The sequence below is a fragment of the Nannospalax galili genome, unplaced genomic scaffold (assembly GCF_000622305.1).
Source record: "Nannospalax galili isolate Female #2095 unplaced genomic scaffold, S.galili_v1.0 scaffold356, whole genome shotgun sequence".
Classification (NCBI taxonomy): Eukaryota; Metazoa; Chordata; class Mammalia; order Rodentia; family Spalacidae; genus Nannospalax; species Nannospalax galili.
The window spans coordinates 150,850-171,544 of record NW_008338126.1 but is presented as its reverse complement, the minus strand read 5'-3'; the positions used below and the strand labels follow the sequence as shown (position 1 = coordinate 171,544).

Genomic DNA, 20,695 nt, shown 5'->3' with positions numbered 1-20,695 from the left:
AAATTCTTTAAGACTAAAACTAGCTCCAAATAAACTTACATTTGCCTTTAGAATTGCGACATATCACTAGGTTTTGCTCGGTGGTGTCGATGACTTCCAGTTGTTCTCCTGGAGTTATTGGCAGATCAAAGGTTCCATTTCGTGAATTGCTGGAGCTTGCTACTGCTCTGTTGATGACCATAATCTCCTTATCATACTAAAATGAGAAGTTACTAATAAGACCATGCTTATATAGTTATTTTTATAGCAAAATTAATGAAGGATATAATATAGTAACCTCAAAATACAAGATGCTAGACATTAACAAAATAAATGATAAAGCCGGGCGTGGTGGTGCACACCTTTGGTCCAAGCACTGCAGAGACAGATGTAGACAGATCTCTGTAAGATTGAGACCAAGCCTAGTGTATATAATGAGCTGGGGCTACAGGGAGACCCTGTCTCAAAAGAAAGGGAGTGGGGATGGAAGGAGTGAGGAGGATATTACATCGAAAGTAAGTCTTTTAAGAAAATATTAGTAACTGCTTTAATCTTACATTTGTTTCATGTGATTATGTTTTCAAAATTTTCGCATTCACTAATATGTATTAGACGAGCCCTGGTGGGTAAGTGAAAACATAGGAGGTAAGCTATCTCAGTAATAAAGTTACCTCTTAACTCAGCTGAGAAGTTTAAACAAAACTGTAGAGTTTGCCTTCCATTTCTGGATGATGCTCTCAGCTCACCTCAAGTATGTTACATATAGCTAAAGTATGTGCTCTTTAAAGTGGTGGCAGCTAGATATGGGGGTAAAGCCCACTCCCTTCTTTGGTGTAAGACAGATTTATGAAGGAAAAACTCTTGATGAGAAATTCAGTTTCTGAACCCTTCTAATGTACTGACCAGGAAAAACAATCTAGACTATACAGCTTAGATTATAGCTGTTCACCTCACCAAACTAGGATGAACAAATGGCAGCTTTTGCTTTTGCTAATGGTCATGGAAACCACCTCAGGTAATGAAGAATAGAATTACATACAGAGAGGAACTTGTATTTCTGTCCTATGAGATAGTGAAAAACAAGGAGGAAAGCACTAGATGGAATACCAGAGTCTTCAACCAGTAATTGCTATACTTTTGTTTTTCACCTAATCAGTCACAACACAGTTTGCAGTAATTTCTGGTAACAATTTTCAGATATAGTAATCCTCATTAGGTTTGGTTCAAGTAAATATATATTCCTATTTTAGTTCAATCCCGGAAGTTTGGGATGTTTATAAAGCGTTGGCCAGTGGTTTTCTACTGAGCACGAGTGTGAAGAAAGATAATATCTTTTGTCTTCAAGACCGCGTGGTAAGCCAAAAGACGTTCTGGTATTTAGATATGTAGAAGAGTAATTTCTTTAATCAGAAGGTTTGGAAAGTCTTCGCTGAATGAGAAGATGTGTCAACAATAAATGAACAAGCCAGCAGGAGAAAGCCGCAGAGAGGTACGAGATGTGGAGCAGGGTCCAGATGAGAGAGGTGCAGGTGCAGTCTAGTGACCAAACTGAGCGGTTGGTCGCCAAAGCAGAAAGTGCAAAGACAATGCCAGGAGAGAAAACAGAACAAGAGCCAAGATCACGGCAGGAAATTATCAAGAAACCTAAGCCTTATCCATTTGGCAAGAGGAACTTTTTGAAATATTTCTGGTTGGGTTCTGACTTAGATAAACTATGAGCAGGAGGCACACTTTGTCCCTCAGTCCAGTGTCTAGCACATGGATAGTGTTAAAAATGTTTCCTGAATTCAGTAGTTCTTGCTTTAATATAGGTAAACAGGAAGGGCCCTTGGGGCTTGAGAAGAGTGGAAAATGCTCCATGGAGTCTTAAGTTTCAGGTGCTCATTCATTTTGTTATCACTCATTTGTTTATTCATTCGACAAACACTGCATGTCCCATTTTCTATTGGGAACTGAGGAGCACATTGAATAAGAAAGGACCACCTTCTAAAGGTACTGAAGAGTTTAGTTTGGGATGCACACACATGCACTGTATTCCAACTGTGGTGATTTGAGTGAGAATGTCCCCCATAGGCTCCAAGCATTCGGACATCTTGTCCCCAGTTGGTGGTGTTGGTTTGGAAGGTCTGGCCATGCTGGAGGAAACACATCACTGGGGGTGGGCTTAGAGAGTTCCTAAGTCTTGCCATATCTAGTCACTCTGTTTTCTGGGCCTGCTTGAACATGTGAGCTCTCCTCTTCCTGCTCCAGCTGCCTCTGCCGCCATGACTCCCTGCCACGGCGGATTCTAATTCCCCTGGAACCGTAATCTCAAACTCTTCCTTTTATAAGTTCTCTTGGTCATGGTGTTTCATCACAACAGAAAAGTAACTAATATAGCAACTTAATCAGTATTCTACAGATTTGTGTGTGGTAGATATCAGATGTCCTGAGGGGGTGACCTGGAAGAGTGGGTTACATTTGAATAAGCTGTAATCAACAATTCAGAAGTTTGTCCAGATGGAGGGAATAGCAGTGTACAAGGGCCTGCCAATATAGAAATATAGCAGGAGAAATCAAAGCGTTAGTGTTTAGTCAAAGATCATACCTTTATCTCGGAGAGGTAGAGATATGGCCACTAATGGAGCCTTTCAGAAGGGAGGCCCCTAAGCACTGTAGTCCTTCTCTCAGAAGAGCACATACCTGAAATCTTTCCCTAAAAAGTCTTTCTTCTTTCTCCTTCTTACTCTTCTCTAAGTTTTGCTTTTTGATTCTGAAGAAACTTCTTGGAGAAAAACTGGTAAAAAAAATAATGTGGGTAAAATTAAATGTAATAAAAATATTAAGTTTCCAGGTCTATGAAGTCATTCTATTTCATAATAAACTCATATATAATTTTGCATGTATACTGATTTGTTTTTTAAATATATTTATTCATTTTGTTGCCTGCATCTATGTAAGTGCACCTGTGTTGTTCTGACCTCAGAGGTCAGAAGAGAGCATCAAATTCCCCTGGAACTGGAGTTATGGATGGTTGTTAGCCGCCATGTGGGTTCTGGGAATTGAACCCGGGTCCTCTGCAAGAGCAGTCAGTGCTTTTAACCATTGAACCATCTCTCCAGCCCTTGTTTGTTTGTTGGTTTGAGACAGGGTCTCCCTGTAGCCCTGACTGGCCTAGAACTTGTGGCTAGCCTTGATCTCACAGAGATCTGCCTGCCTCTGCCTCCTGAGTGCTGGAATTAAAGGCATGTAACACCATGGCCAGTACATATGTATAATATTAAATAAAATCATTTATCTCTATGTATATATACTAATACACCCTCATTCGAGCAGATTGCCAAAACTATTGGAAAAAGGTAATACTAATTACTTTCCCTCACCATTTAATACATGCATATATGCACACGCATGTGTGTGTCCAGATTTTTTTCTCCTAGTGCTGAGGATCAAATCCAGGACCTCACAAACGTGCATTATTGTACTAAGTGATACCCCTGTAAATAGTACTTTTGATAGCAAAGCTAGCTGAGGACAGAATCAGCTTGCTACAGAGAACAGCCGAGAATAGGAGGAATGACCAAATGCTGTACAGTACAGCAGTGGATGTGTGTTTTTAAAAGCTACACTAGCTGTGACTATGCTTCAGTTACAAAATTTCTCTGAATTAGGTCTAGAAGCATAATTAACTTTTTTTCCCAAGAGAATTTTAAGGAAACGTATATTTTTTCTATCTACACATTATTTAACAGAAACCAAGAACATTGATTAAGGGGCTTACAGTTTTCTCCCAATTTTTCAGTCATAACTGGGAAATCACAAGTCTTTGTGGTTCAGTTGAAAAATACCTTGTTTGCTGAAAACCCTGGGAGGTAGGCTGGGATGGTTAACACTGACTGTCAACTGGACACGGGATCTGGAATCGCCCAGAAGACAAGCCCCCAGGCACACCTGTGAAGGACTGTCTTGATTAAGTTAGCCTCTGGCCATGCCTTTGAGGAATTGATTAGATTAAGGCAGGAAAACCCACCATGAAAGTGGGTTGCATTAACCCCTGGGCTGAAGTCCTGGACAGCATAAAAAGGACAAAGCTAGTTGAGCACATGTATTCATAATTCTCTGCTTCCTGACTGGATGCAATGGGGCCAGTGGCTTTAAACCCCTGCTACAGGGCTTCCCTGCCAGGATGGACTACATCCTTGAACTGTAAGCCAAAAACCCACTCCTCCTTTAATGGAACTGGTTTAAATTGCATGCACAATAAAAAAAAAACAAAAAAAAACAAGAACTGTTTTCCCAATGAGATATTTAGAGAGAATCCTCCATCTACCACCTTAGGCCTGTGTATAATTGGACATGCATATGATAAAAATCAGATGCATTATGGGAAGGGACATGCATATTAGAGAAATGATTATAAAACCTAATTTGTCAGTCAAAATAGAGAACCACAAACTATGCCCCTTAGCAACCACCCTTCCTTCCCTGAGACCCCATAAACAGAAGTGCCAAGCAATAATCTAAGGCCCTCGGGTGTCTTCACTCTTGTGGTCCACTGTTCTCTTGCAGTGTGTTTTGACCTGTTTGTTCTCTCTTTGCTTTGAATAAAGTTTCCCTGCTACTTTGCAGTCTGTGTGGGCTTTTATTTCATTCTTGAATAAGAGACTAAGAACCTGAAATTAGGAGATGGAGAGATGGCTCAACAGTTAAGAGCACTGGCTGCTCTTGCAAAGGATCAGGGTTCAGTTCCCATCACCCTCAATGGCAGCTCACAAACATCTGTAACTCCAGTTCCAGGGGATTCGATGCCCTCTTCTGACCTCCTCAGGCATTGCATGACACAGGTCCCCTTACATGCATGCCAGTAATACACTCACACATAAAAAATATTTTTTAAAAAAGAAAACCTGAAAATACCCAGTTTAGACCCTGACTACTGGTAACACTACCATCTCTGTGCTCCTTGTAAAAATTCCTCTTTTCTACATGCTTAACCTCTTTCAATGTCTCTTTGTTACCTACAACAAACATATGTTCCCATTAGCATGATACATGAGTGTTTCACAATCTGCCCCAACTTACTGTCCAGCTTGTAAGCTACCTGTTTCCCTCAACATAAAACCAGTGTCTTTTGGGGTCATTCATGCCTTTTTATTTGAATACCTATCCAAACTTGTCTCAAAACTTGCTATCATCTTAGATTAATAAAAGCATAATTAGAAAGTTAAATTGATAGAGAAACATATCTTATTGCTAGAATATGTTGTGGCAGAAATGATTTTTTTTTTGGTCTTTTTGAAACAGGGTTTCCCTGTAGCCCCAGCTGGCCTGGAACTCACTATGTAGACCAGGCTGGCCTCGAGCTCACAGAGATCCCCCTGCCCCTGCCTCCCAAGTGCTGGGACTACAGCTGTGCACCCCCACGCCTGATTTTTTAAAGGATCAAAGAAACTGATCAATCTGCAGAATACTAATAGGCTCATTACATTTCCGAATTTACTCAATTGAGAGTAAAAATATACTATTATGCGGGACATGGTGGTGTACACATTTAGTCCTATCACAGGGAGGCAGGGGCAGGTGCATCTCTGTGAATTCGAGTCTAACTTGGTCTACACAACAAGTTCCAGGCAGGCAGTACTACATACACTGTCACACACACACACACACACACACACACACACACACACACTATTATGTCAGTTTAAGAAAAAAGTACTAGAAAATTGTTTTCCAGAAAGTCTTATTTGCAGTCATCAGTACACCTTGTTGGAGGAAAGCATTTCCCTGCCATTTCCCTGCTTAGAATTCTGTTTGCTATGCTCTGTAGGATGTAAAAGTCTGCTTTTCTAGTCTGTGAATTAGCTTTCCAAATGGGGGAAAATAAATTACATCTAAACCGAAAGAAAATGAACAAGGGAAGGACCGTCTTGAGTTTAGGTTTGTCATGGACAGATGTCTCTTCTCTTGGGAAAGCCTAGGAAGATTCTAGACAGATTTCCTGACTCAGACAAACTGCACAGTGTTCACAGTATTCACAGTTTCCTAAGGATTTCCCTGGAGACATTTATTAAAGTCCCTCAGAGCACAGAACTGAGCAAGCACTGAAGTCGGTAGAGCCCACGCCCTTCCCAAGCAGCCAGTGGACCGAATCATATGAGTGAAGGTTAGATCTTGAGTTGATAAAGCTTTCTGGTTAAATTTTAACACTAACTCTGGTCATAACTAGAGTTATATTTTAAGGAAGTCAATCTTTTCCCATAGTTCAATGTCAGTCCTAATTGGTGTTTTATTTAAGTTTTATCTTATTAGAGAAAATTACCTATAGCCTAGCAAAGAAGAGTGGAAATCTTCCATTGTTTGATAAGGGCTAACTCAAAACCTTTCCTTGTTTCTCATCAACCAAAAGTAGGGAGCAGGATGTTGGGGATAAATGTGTAAGGAACTTAAGGTTTTTATTTCTTTGTTTCTTCTAATCCTCTAAGTTGTACTGTGATGCAAGTGGTGTTAATTCACAGTTTGTAGAGTAGGAACCTGAAAATCAAATTTAAGGACTTGAACCTAAGGTCAGACAACCAGTAAGAGTGGCGGTGGCAGCAGAGCTCTGAGTACACTTGTGCTCCTACCTTTCTGATCCGTCAGCATCTTTTTTCTCCTTTTTCCCCTTTGGTGGCAAAAATTTAGCCTTCCAAGTTTTTAGTTTATCTTCATCTCTGAGAAGAAGAATATTTTGATAAAGCAAATTAAGATTCAACTAATAAACATTTACAGAACTACCTGTGCTTTCTAAGTCATTGACCAAAAGGTTCAGCTGTCATCTGGAAATACATTTTGATAATCTATGGCAAAGTCATGTAAGAGATTTTAGGGTTTTCAGGCTCCATTCTCTATAGCAACTACTCAGCTCTACTGTCAGGACTTTATGTATGAGAATAGTTGGCAGACTACACTTGGCCCACAGACCATAGTCTGCTGACCCAAAGCATGCACCAGTCTAAATCTGAAGTCAGAAGCAAGAGATTAGCCAGCTTGTAATCACAATTTATCTTCTCTCTGAGCCTCAGCTGTTTGTCTCTAAAATGTCAATGACACTACTAAGCTTGCATTTACCTGTACCACCCAGTCAGAATGTCTTACATCAAGAAATCTGACCCCAAATGCTGGTGGGGTCATGAGGAAAGAGGAAAGCTAACGGGGGTGACATTAATAAAGTCATTATGGAAATAACTGTGGAAGTTGCTAGAAAGCCTAAAATAGAACTACCACATCCAACTCTGCCACTCCTGGGCATATGCCCAAAGGTGTGACACACCTACCACAAGTGTCCCTACCACAAGGATTCTTGCAGATCTATGTTTATTGCTGCACTATTTACAATAGCAAAGAAATGAAACCAGCTTAGATGCCTATCAACAGATGGATAACGAAAATGTGGTACAGCTACACAAGAGAATTTAGTTATCTGTAAGGAAACATGAAATTATGAAACTGACAGGACAAGTCAGGCATGGCAGTGCACGCCTTTAATCCCAGCACTCTGGAGGCAGAGGCAGGCAGATCTCTTTGAGTTCGAGGCAAGCCTGGTCTACATAGCAAGTTCCAGGGCAGCTAGGGCTACAAAAACAAAAACAAACAAACACACACACACACACACACACAAATTGCATGCATGGATGGATTTGGAATGTATTGTGGTCCAAACTCAGAAAGTCTTTGACTTTCTGAGTCTTCTGTCCCATATGTAAATCCTGGCTTGTAATGTCCACAGTATGTATGTAAGTAGGTATAAATGTAGGTAAAGCCTAAAAAACTAGAAAGGAGACCAAAAGGGGGTAAAAAGAGGTGTGTGGGGTGGGCAAAGGGGCACATATGACCTGAAAATAGAAAAGAGACTGAAGAGTGGTTACAAGGGAGAGTCCAAGGCGGAGGACTGGGGAGGAGGATGGGGGAGGAGGACCGGGGAGGAGGACCGGGGAGGAGGATCTATTAAAAGAACTTTTTTTTTTTTTGAAAAATGCCATAATGATATCTAATACCCTGTATGTTAGTTTAAAAAAATAAAATAATACTAAACTTTGCTGCGAGGCAAGAGGAAACCAACCAGTGTTTAGCATTAGAGGTTCTGGGCAGAAGAGCATGCAGGGTAGAGGGTATAACAGAAGGAACTAAACTTTCTGAACACCTGTCAGGTCCTCTGCTAGGCATCCTATGTAAGTTAACTCATTTGGTTTTCATAGTAAATACTTGTTAATCCTGTAGCCATTCAAAAAGTTTTCCAAAGAAATAAAAGGATGATCAGAGCTAGGCAATTTCTCATGGTCGCAGAACAGTTAGTGTTGTTGAATGTAGGTCTATGTGACTCCAAAGTCTGTGGTCTTTCACAATACTGGCTGCTTCACATTTCTTCCCCACCTTACAAGAGTGGCCACCACTGATACAAGTAAACCATCTGTGTCGGAAATGGTGTTGACATGTGTGATGGTCTGAATGAAAATGTGCCCCACAGGCTCCAAGTGTTTGGACATTTTGTCCCCAGAAGATGGCGCTGTTTTGGGAGGTTTTAGAAGGTGTGGTTATCCTGGAGGAAGCACATCACTGGGGGTTGGCTAGTTCTTAAGCCTTGCCAGACCTCCAGTTGCTCTCTTGTTTCCTGTGTCTGCATTGTGATGATGTGAGAGCTTAGCTTCTGCTGCTCCTGCTCCAGCCACCTCCAGCCACTATGCCTCCCTGCCATGACAAACTGTAATTCCCCTGGAACCGTAAGCTCAAATAAACTCTTCCTTCTATAAACTGCTTGGGTCAGTGTTTCTATCACAGCAACAGAACAGTGACTAATATAACATGCTTGGACACTTTGGTGTTGAACACGAGGAAAATTATAAACACAAGGACATATGTCTGAACTGTGTTTTACATTTTCATAGACATTGTGTCACAGTCCTCTTCAAATTCTGCAGAACTGGGGATTGAACTCAGGGGCCTGCACATGCTAGTCAAGCACTGTCCCTTAACTGTATCCCCATCCTCAATTTCACTATGTAGCCCAGGCAGGCTTTGAACCTGCTGTCCTCTGCCTCAGCCGCTCTAGTAGCTCTCTGTGCCACCAGGAACACCTTCAGATTATGATCACAGGATCTAACTTGTTAGCACTGAAGCTGCAACTGAGACAGGCCTTTTTTTAAATTTTTGTCTTTTTGAGACAGGGTCTCCCTGTAGCCCAGAACTTGCTATGTAGACCAGGCTAGCCTTGAACTCACAGAGATCCACCTGCCTCTGCCTCCCAAGTGCTAGGACTAAAGCCATGTGCCACCATGCCCAGTACTGAGACAGGCTCTTAAGAAGTGTCTGGGGAGCCTGGAGAGATGGCTCAGTGGTTAAGAGCACTTGGTCAGTTCTCAGCACTGACACAGCAGCTAACAACTGTCTGTAACTCCATGCTGGCCATGGAAACCTTATGTTTTACTGTCTCCTTGCTGTCAGTCTAGTTGTTTATAGAACTTAATGAATTAGACAGGATAGAGAGCATTGCTGCCATTTCACAGGTCAGAAAGCTATCTTGAGAGCAAGAAGGTGGCCCCAGGCTGTGGAAGCAGGAGCCCTGTCAGTCAGGATCCCCTCTTCCTTACTGATGGTGTGGTTCCCACAGAATTTTACTATTTACAAACTCACAGAGCTACCTGAAATTTCGTCTCTTCTCCTTGACTTTTCACCACTCTAGAGCCCATTTTCATCATCTTTCACCTGACACTGTAGAGAAGTTCTGACTTCTGTTCTACTTGGGGCCTTCTTGCCAAGGAATTCTGCAGATGGGTCTCATTGTCTCCTGCAGTGGACACTGCCCTCTAGCCCAGAGTTCAGAATTCCTCCCTTGGCAGTCGGCAGAGAGGTATTCTGTAAGGTGTTCTAATGCAAAGCACTTGGGTCCTGGATAGACGTTCTTCTGCGCTGGGTTTCAACAAATTGTTTCTTTTGGGGCAAATGATGCATAAAGTACGCTAATAGCCTCTCCAAACTGAAGCCAGAACGGCGAGCAGTGTGCAAGCACTGAAGGTGTAAGCTGAAAAGGGCGAGCAGCCAGTGAAAACTGGGTGTAGGCCGCAGAGGGTGGGCAGCGAGCGAGCACTGAGGGTGTAGGCCGCAGAGGGTGCCAGTAGGAGAAATTGAGGAATTAAGGTATTGCTATTATGGCTTTAAAAATATTTATTTTTATTTTATGTGTATGAGTGTGTTGCCTGTATGTATATAAATACACCCATATCGTGCAATGCCTGTGCAAGTCAGAAGAGGGCATCGGATCCCCTGGAACTGGAGTTACAGATGGATGGATGTCAGCCACTATGTGGGTGCTGGGAACTGAACCCGGGCCTTCAGCAAGAGCAGCCAGTGCTCTTAACCACTGGGCCATCTCCCCAGGCCCTACTATGGATTATTTTAAAGTTCCAAATTCAGCTATGATAGTTATACAAGGTTAGTTAAGGATTAAGTGTGTACTAGAGCCAGGCATGGTGGCACACACCTGTACTCCCAGCACTTGGGAGGCAGAGGCAGGTGGATCTCTATGAGTTCAAGGCCAGTGTGGTCTACATAGTGATCAAGGCCAGCTGGGGCTACAGAGACACCCTGTTTCAAAAAGACAATAATAATAATAATTAATAATTATTATTATATTATAACAAGAACAAATAAATAAAAATTAAAAACCAAAAAAAGTGTACTAGAATTTTTATGTTTTCATGTATCAGTTAAATTGGGAAATTTAAATTTTAAAAAATCTATACTAGCAGAGACCAGGTAAGTCCATGACTACCAAACAAATCAGGCTCTCTATAAAGAGCATCACTGGAGGATGTAGTACCTTAGATACAGGGCAGAGCAAGACTCCGGATATTTGGGCTCACATAATGAGCTGGGCAAGTCATTTCATTTCCACAGTCTCAGTTTCTCTTCCAAAACATTGCATAATAACAGTATCAAACTCAGAATTGCTGTGAAAGCTTAATGAGTTAACGTGTATTAAATGTGTAAAACAGTAGCTGACTTTTAGTAAGAGCTATTATTTTACTATTAATAGTATTAAAGATAGAGATAGGGATTTTATAAGTACTTATTTCACTAGACTACATTAAAATGTATCTATAACTATTAAGAGCCTTAGAAGAGACAGAACAAAAAATGATGGGATCTCTGAAAGAAACTCATGAATCCTTAGGTGAGATTCCAACCTGTCTTCTCAGTTATCGATGGATAAAGCTAAAAATTCATAACAGAAGATTTGATCATGGTAATTCACACATGCTTGGTTTACAAGACATACATTGATTCCTATTATCAATTAAGTAAATTATATTTCTCTAAACTATATGTGGAACAAACAAAAACTATAAACTATATATAGGAGCAAAGAAAAGATATGAACAGACCCATAGGAGAAAAGAAAGACACGAGTATGAATAACTGTTCACATCGAACTTGGTCAGTAATGCACATTACTATACTGATGTGATACTATTTAAACTCACTAAATTGACAAATAATGAAGAATGCTTTCTGTTCCAAGTGTTAAGACATAAATCAATGTGAACCCTTATGTGCTAGGTTGGCCTTTTACTTGTGAATTTGCATTCCTGGTATGATTTGTATTTCCTTCCCATTCCGTTTATCTCTTGGAAAAAATGTATACTGTCACAGGATATGTGACTATGGATCAGTGGAAGTACAATCACAAGTGTGAGAAACCTCAGGAACAACCTCAGTGTCTACCAAGAAGAGAATGGATAAATGAAATGGATAAATACACACACACTCATACACACGCATGTGAACACACACTGGAATATTAATCAAAGAGCAGTAAAAATGAGTGAGTCATTTTTACCACCCAAGTGGCAAAAAAATGGATTTGTGTAAAAAAATTTACAGATTTCTCCCTAAAAACGAAAATATTTTTACATTGAAACATTATTTTTGTCACTCACAATTTGACAATGCTGTTTTTATTTTGAAAAAAAGAAAATAAAAGGCACAAAAGTTAAGAAGGTGGTTACCCCAGGGGTAACCGAATGAGCTGGGCTGGGGAATGTGCATGTGGTAAAGAGATCAAAGTATTGACCGTGAGTGACAGATTCAAGGTGGAGATCAAAGTATTGGCCGTGAGTGACAGATTCAAGGTGGCTGGGTTACCTGTGCTTTACAACTTACCCATGTTCTGTGTTTTCTTTTCATTTTTAAAAATAGAATTTATTTTTCAAGAAAAAGTTTTCATACTTTTAACTTGCTATTTATTCCACAACTGTCCCCTAACATCATTCCAGGGCCTGCTTCCAACCTCATGTCAGATTCCACCTCCCACTTCTAGCACCCCTTTCCTGATTATAAGCCTTATGCTCTGAGAAACTTCTTAAACGCAGTGTTTCCATGGGTTTTCTCCCCACCTGCGCCCCTCTGGTTCTCGCCTTTCCTCTCCACCTGTCAAACTGATTGTTCCTACAGTGCTCTGGAACACAGACACTGACACTCAAACTACTAATTTAGAGATTCCAGATTAGTTTGCATAATTTTATATCAAGTCCTTGCTAATTAATTTAACAAACTACATATTGGTATCAGGCTACACGATTCAGATCTGAAAGCCGAAAGCCATGGAGTTCTGAGACTTCAGAAGAACACAGTCAAGAAAACAGACCCTTACAGAAAACTACAATAAAAATTCTAATAAAATGGGAGCACCTAACAAGTAGATAAAGTCACAGAGATGAATAGCCTGCTATAAGTGGATATGAACCCCCTCCCAACACATACACACTGTACCTACTTTCAAATTCTAATGCATAACTACAGATTTTCACTTATTTATCAAACATAAGTAGAATTGTTTTCAAATGTAGGAATTATACCATTTATGAACTGCTTTGTACCCAACATCTGCAAGAGCACATGATCAGCAAGTATTTATTAGATGAATTAAAGAACCGGAAACACATGTGAAGATTTGGAAATGCTGGATGGCTTTTGAGTTCAAAGAACTCCCAGTAGTAAAGAACGGATGGCACACTGGAGTGGTGGTGAACGGTAAGTGTGGCACAGGTTAGGCAGCTTCCAGGGATAGTGTGGGTCTCACTCTGAGAGTGATGCATAACCACTAAGGGTTTTAAGCTGGTGGCAGGTGGGTTTATGATATAATTACATTTATACCTCAGAAAATAAACTGGAATGGATGTAAAATGGCCACGTAGGAACTTCTTGCAAGAATCTAGTTGGGAACCAACCAGGGTCTGAACTGTGGCTGTGCAGTGGAGTGTGAACAGTTTGAGAGACACTGGGACAAAAGTTGGGAAGACAGGCACGAGAAGCCAGAAAACCAAGGCTAATGTCTAAGACTTTGGCTTAGGTGACTGCGTTTCCTCTAAGGACCACTACCTTGGAGGTTACAAGAGAAGAAAGAAGTTTGAATAGGAAAGATTTAGATCCTCTGTTATTACAGACCTCCTAAGCTTAGACAGAGTTGCCTTCCTGGGGTTCAGAAAAAAATCTGACCTCAAAATATATTTTTATATCATTGCCATAATGATTGTAATCCAAGCCTTGGATGTAGAGGAGAGAATATTAAAATTGTAAAGGATCCAAACAACCTGGGAAGCTGTGGCATGAAGATCACAAGTTCAGGACCAGCCTGTGCAACTTAGCAAAACCCTGTATAAATAGAAATCACATGCAATCAAATGAAGGAAAGGCTGGTAGTATGGCTCAGTGGTAGAGGCCTTGGGTCAGTCCCTGGTGCTTCAGAAAGGGAAACAGGCAGGTAAAGGAAGGATGGCGAGAACTGTTACAGGAATCCTTAAGAACACACAAGTAAGGGTGGGAGAATTAGAACACACGCACAGAAGCTCAAGATAAGCAAAGAAGAGGAGTACAAAATCACAATGTGGAAACAGGGAGAACAATATGTGTTTTCCTTTCACGACAGCATGACCAAGATTTTAAAATATTACAGGAAAGCCAGGTATGGTGTGATCTTAAGAGTATCCGTTACAACAAAGGATTGTTAGTGGCCTTATCAAAATCTAGCTCACTGGTTTGAGAGGAGCAGAAGTCCAAGTGCAATGAACAGGTACAGGCAAATGAAAGGAGACCTTCATCAGCCTCCAGTTGAGACAAACAGGAAGATAACAGTGTGAGGGGCACTGCGCCTGAGGATGGTTTTCTCCACAGATTATAGTTACTTGGTCCTTGAAAACAGACTCTGTCAAACAGCCCTTGCTATCTTGCATTTTGCAGTCTACACAAGAGATTACTATAAAAATGTGCTGAAACTGAGTTTCGTGTGTCTGGATTCCAAGATAGGAAACAAAAACAGATCCCAAAGCTCCGGTGCCTTTGGCTTGGTACCACTGTTGCATCATCTACGGATTTATTCATTGTTTTCCTTTCAGAGCAGGGGGACTAGCACTTTTCACTCAGTCTCTCGGGATCTGGAGGGCTGGGTCCCTGACTATAGTTAACCAAGCACAGGCAGTGGCTCGCACTGGCAAGGAGCATCAGTGCAGTAAACTGACTTACTTTGGTTCTTTTTCACTCACGTCCACATCATCATAAATGATAACTTCCGGAGACCTAAGTCCTAGGGTGAAAGTAGGATCAAAATCACTGTTAGGTACGCATTATACAGCCCTGGCTTTCCAAATTATACATGGTGACCTAATTATCCGGGTGCCTCCTTAAGCCTGATTACATAGGCTGAAACAAAAAAAAAATCTCTTTGGGGAAGAAATTCAACTGATAGATTAAAAGGCAGCAAGATATCCTGGTATCAGACGTGCACATAGATTTGTATCAGTGTGATTTCATGCAGAGCTGATAAAAACATGAGTTTCTGGAAGTGTCATTTTAGACTATGTTCCCATTTTCTGTTACTGGAAAAAGATTTACACTGCTAGAATACTGAGAGGGCTTTTTCTTAATACTCAGTGGACAAGCCCAAATTTAGGGTGCTCATGTTTATTTTTCCCCATAAAATCTTTTCTTCATTCCAAACCATCAGTAACAGTTCTTTTGTAATAATTTGTGTTACATCAAATATGACTTAGTACATAATGACAATTGGACATTTTAAGCTTATGACAAGCACGTTCCTTGGCATGTAATATAGAATTCCATGATTTGCAGGTGATTCGCTATTTGAACAAGTTGGAGACCTTCTGGTAGATTCATGTTTATGTCAATTCATAATTCATGTTCAATTATTCATAATTTCTCACTACTTTAATAATTTTATTCGGCATCTTTAAATTGAGTGGAGCTATAGCTTTAATCTTCCTTATTTTAACTGCTTTGGAATAGAAAGTTTCAGTCTTTGAAGATTTTTGAGTTTGGAAATATTTGCATATACATAGTGAGATATGTTAGAGATGGGGTCTTAGAGATGGGATTCAAATCTAAACCTGAAATTTGTTTATGTTTCATATAGACTTGAAAGACATATTCTAAAAGCAATCTTGTGTGGTTTTCAGGGTGCCTGTGTTTTGACTACAACTTGTTAGGTGTGGAATTTTGTTTGTTTGTTTTGAGATAGGGTCTCCCTGTAGGCCCAGCTGGCCTGGAACTCACTATGTAGACCAGGCTGGCCTTGATCTCACAGAGATCTACCTGCCTCTGCCTTCTAAGTGCTGGGATCAAAGGCATGTGCTACCAATGTCTGGCCAGTATGGAATTTCTCACTTCTGTCAGCAATAAAAGTTTCAGATTTTGGATTATTTTGGTTTGTAGATTTTTGGATAAGGGCTATTTCTTTTGTAAAACACGTTCCTATTCCAAGTTGCCTTCCTTTTTTTATCTTTTTATGATGATAAGTTGGGAAAGCTGAAATTTTATCTGGTCTATATAACCTTTGTTATTTAGTTTGGCAAACGTTTGTGAGATGTATATGTTTGAATTGCTACTCAGAGTTGAATCAAAGTAACTAGACGACTAGAGCCCATAAGCAAAGCCTAGTGACCAACAAAATGCATGGCACTGTTTAACTGACAAATTCAGTATATTGAAGTGCATTCTGTGTGTCAGCCACTATGAGAAGCGGTGCACTGTTGCTTTAACAGCAAAGAAAACTATTCCAGTGGGCACTCTTGATTCATTTAGTGTTGGGGCTTCAATCCAGTCATACTTGGTTTATCATGTCTTAATCTGGCTATCAAGTCCATCAGAGGTATGTGGTAAATGCAGAATGCCCGAGTTCCATAGTCTTGGGTATAAATCTCGGACTACAAAGTATGGATATAGGTCCTCAAGCCTCCTACAAAGAGAGGGTAACATCTACTTATGGTAACACCAGAAAATGTTTCTCATCTCTCAGAAAGGAAGATGCACCATCGTGTGTGACATCTTTCATTCTGATGTGCCCATTTTTCATTGACTATGGGAAAGCAGGAAATATTAACCAGTGTTTTCCCCCTGTTTCTGAGTATACCAGTCTAGACTATATCAATACTTTTGGTAAGCAGCAAGTAAATGTCACTTACCTAAGTCAGGCAGTGAAATGGAAAATCTATTGCTAGTTAAGAAAGGACAAAAAAAAAAAGTCAAAGAGAAAAGTCACAGAATTATCAGCTACATCCCAAATAACATCTTGATAGGAAGTGTCCTAATCCAGATGGTATTTCTAGGCAAGGATCTGAAATGAGCATCTTGCAACTGTTCTGATCACCTTCAATCCATTCAAAATGAGTGTATTCAGCCCTGCTGACTGCCTGTAGCCCATTTTCTTACTAGACAGCTCGGGCTGCACCCCAGCCCTGACCTTCTTTCTGTATCCACAGACTTCTAATTCTATCTGCTAACCTTCTAAGAGGCAAATCCATTCAATGAGCATAAAGCTTGATGTGAAAGAACAATGCACAGATGAATTAACAGGGACCCTCTGCAGGCATTGTTGCCCTGTCTGCGGTTTTTAAGCCGAGGGAAGCCTTGCAGGGAGAAATCCAAGCCAGGTGGGAATGTAAGATGGTAAATTGCTAGGCGGGAGAGGACGTATAGTCCAGCTAGGTTTGGTGATCTTCATCTATCACTGCTAAGATCACATGGAATGAAGTATGGGGTGAGAAGATAAAGAAGAGACCCAATGCATTTGAAGCCCTTAACTTAAACCCAGTCTTTTGGTATTTTTGGAGCTGCCACTGTGTGCCCAAGATGACTGTTTACAGTTTCCCTAAAGGGAGACCAAAACTAAAGTACTAGAGGACATCGCTTCTGCTATGGTCAGGGCAACAGAACGTATACCCATTTCTATTAGATCTCTTGGGAGATCGAGCTCTAGCAGACAATTGGACTTAAAAATCACAAAACCTTGGAGCTTTATAATTGAGGAAAATTTCAAGGGAGAATAGCATGGTTCTATTTCAATGCAGGCAATGATCTTGGCAAATTATTTTCCAGTGCCCTCACAAAATACAGATCTATATCTTGGAGAAAGAACTGTCTCCAGAGACTGCACAGTCTCTCTTCCATTGAATCCAGGAGGAAACCTCATGAATACAAACGTTTGCCAGTGGGGGAACTGAAAATCAAGAACTGGCCTCTTTGCCAGTAAATTGGGGACCTCGGCAAAGACTGGCACTTAGTTAATGTTATCTTAGGAAGTCCTTTCCAGGTCTAAGACTTTGAGATACACAGACCATTAAGCATAGAAGACCACCTGCAAGTCCACCAACTCCCCATCGCACACAGTGCTTCTCTCAAGGGAGACAAAATGATCACAAGGAAGACCACTGGAACTTGCAGGGCCAAGTCAGCATGAAACGGTATAGTTAATAACAAAGTGCTTCATGATAACGACATGACTAGAGGCCAAGGATGACTGCAAAGGCTTGCATTTGGGACCTTGCTAACCTGTTCTCTTCGGTAGTATGCTCTTGGGGTGGCATGTACTCTACAGGTGGCATGCACTTGGGGCCTTTTGCTTTAGGTTCTGATACCCTCTTGGCTGTTGCCAAGAACTGGACAGAGAACATCAGCCTGAATGTCTCCACAGCAAGGGTTGCTAATCCCCTCCAGGAAAGAAGGGCTAAAAGGGATGTTTTACCTTTTATTTCCTTTTGAATTGGTTTTCTTCATGTTGAATACACCCTTTTCTCTCCTGAAGAATTTCTGTAGTCTTTTAAGTGCTGCTTTTCCATCTAAACTAAGAGAAATGAGAAGACAGCATGGCATTTGAGAAGTACTAGAATTGGAATGGAAAGCTGTTGGATTGTGAAGACTAGAGACCCCGTCTCATTTCCCAAACAGACCCCCTCACCGAGGCACAAGGCAACGCCTCAGCAACTTGCAGGCAAGCTCTGTTTAGAATCTGTATGAAGTAGCATGGATCAGGCAGCCATGAAAAGAGTAATTACAGTGTGGCACAAACGCTCATCCACTACAAACAGTGTACATTTTTGTAGAGTTTATGGAGCTAAATCTTCCTTTCAGAGGAGAAAATAACTTGGGGAAACAAGCATTCCAATCTATGCTGGAAATACATTAGAGGAATTACTGGTCCCTGAAATTCCTTTCGCTGGTTTTTAACTTACTGAATATTACAGCAGACATGATATATTGACTGCCTAGGTGATGATAAAATTATTCTCTATATCATTTTGTGCTCTGGAAGGGAGGGGTCGACAGAAAAGGGGATGCACCCGTATGCCTAGCCTGGGATTCCTTCAGCCCCCAAACTTATCACTTTTGACTATTGCTGTTTTTTTCCATGATGTGCCCTTTATAACCAACTTGACCAATAACAATAATTTGAACAAATCTTGTTCATAACACCAGTGAATTATTAGATACTAAGTAAAGCCCAAATTCTAGTGTCTGTCTTATTAACTTAAAAGGCAAAGGTAAGTTATAACCATTGCTTTGTTCCTGGAAAAGTAACTACAGAAGCAAAGCAAATTCTACTGATATTCACTTCTCCTTTCTCAGTTATTTCTTAATATCAATATGAAAATTCTCTACTCTGGGAAATGGACATTTTTCTCAAAAGAGAAAGCAATGTAACCTAAATCTTATGACATGTGACTGTACACAATTAATGACCATCCTACTGATGACAATGTAGTATTAAAACAGCATATCACTACTTGGTGTGAATGATGGTTGCAGGGTATGGGCTCTGGTTTGCTAAATAAATAGGAAATACTATCAGCCTACAAAGCCAAGAAAGAAACTCACTCTACTTTTTGGTCATTGTTCTTTGCTTTGTAGATATCTTCATACATTTCTTCACTGTTTTCTTCTGAAATTAAGAAAAACAAGCATTTTATTCATCATGGATACCAAGAGTTCAGATTAAATTTTTTTAATCAAGATATGGAGCCTGAGCTGTGTTTGAATTCATTATGTGGCCCAAAGTGGCTTGGGAACAGAAACATCTTGCTTCATTCTCCCAAGTACAGGGATTATAGGTATGTGCCACCATGCCCTGGTTAATATTTAATAACCAAAAAATGACTGCATACTTAGTAGGTGCCAAGTTTTTTGTTTTTGTTTTTGTTTTGAGATAGGGTATCACTATGTAGTTCTGGCCAGTTGGGCTGGACTGGAAATCACTACGGAAAACAGGCTGACCTTGAGCTCACAGAAATCGCCCTCCTTCTACTCCAGAGTGCTGGGATTAAAGGCATACACCACGACAACAGGTTGATATAAGTATTTTTATTGTCCTTGGGTTGGTGTCTTCTGTTTAAATATATGCATCTTTTTATAAACATTTTGTAAAAGTACTTATGCCTCCATAAAGGTATGTACAAATGAAAATCGAGAGGGACTTCCTCCACCTCTGATTCTGTCTTATCTGATTTAGCCAAAGAAAGCTGGTTTCTTAACAGATTCGTTCCTTTCACCCTGCCTCCTTCCCATCATTACTACAGAACAATTGTGGTCTTCTATGCATGAGATACTGTGTTGAATGCTGGAGAAACAAAGGAAAACCAGGTGCATTCTGAATAATGTTTCCCTTTGCAGTAGGGCTTGGTTCAGCCTAACACATAAGCTTAATATACACAGACATGTGTTGGCTCCAGCCTGGCAACAGGATCTAACAGAAGCAATGCTGGAATCGAGGTGAAAATTTCAAGGTTTGAAATTTGACTCTGGTACATCGAGCATGGAGAGTTATTTAACATTTTGGTGCTTCTTCCCTGTTTAAAAGGTGAATATTGAATTTAATGTTCTTTAAGGCTCTATCTACATTCAGAATTTTTGGATTCTATGAAGTCAACCCAGAATAACATTTGATTATTCCTCAAGTACTTCATTTTTTACTAGTTTTTCTTTTAGACAAAGTCTTACTCTTAGCCTGAAACTCACTGTGTAGATGGGTTAGCCTCTAATTTTGGACAATTCTTCTGCCTCAACTTCCCAAGTGCTGCTCTTACAGGTGTGAGTCATTAAACTTAGCTACTTTTTCCTTTTAAAAATATTTATTTACTCATTTGTATATTTTGAGGCACAAAGGATTGAACCGCAAACCTTAGGCATACTAGGCAAGTGGTCTACCACTGAACTATATTTCCAGCCCAATTTTACAACTTTCATTGATAAAATATTATATAATTATGGTATACAACATGATGCTTTGATAATTGTATACATTATAGAATGATTAATGATAATTAACATATCTATTACTTAATTTTTGTGATGAGAACCTTTAAACTCCACACTATTAGCAAATTGCAACATAAAGTATCTTGTTCTTAAGTATAAC

General features: G+C 40.3%; 1 protein-coding gene across 1 annotated transcript in view; it reads right to left on the bottom strand.

The window, feature by feature from the left end:
- Positions 1 to 20,695, bottom strand: part of Fyb2 (FYN binding protein 2) — a 118,955-nt gene that overhangs the window by 1,018 nt on the left and 97,242 nt on the right. The window contains exons 11-17 of the mRNA XM_029563464.1: positions 19,159 to 19,222; positions 18,029 to 18,127; positions 16,470 to 16,501; positions 14,515 to 14,575; positions 6,585 to 6,671; positions 2,662 to 2,755; positions 40 to 196 (exon numbers count right to left, since the gene is read on the bottom strand). Coding sequence (XP_029419324.1) covers positions 40 to 196; positions 2,662 to 2,755; positions 6,585 to 6,671; positions 14,515 to 14,575; positions 16,470 to 16,501; positions 18,029 to 18,127; positions 19,159 to 19,222 — 594 coding nt within the window. The remainder of the gene's footprint in view (positions 1 to 39; positions 197 to 2,661; positions 2,756 to 6,584; positions 6,672 to 14,514; positions 14,576 to 16,469; positions 16,502 to 18,028; positions 18,128 to 19,158; positions 19,223 to 20,695) is intronic.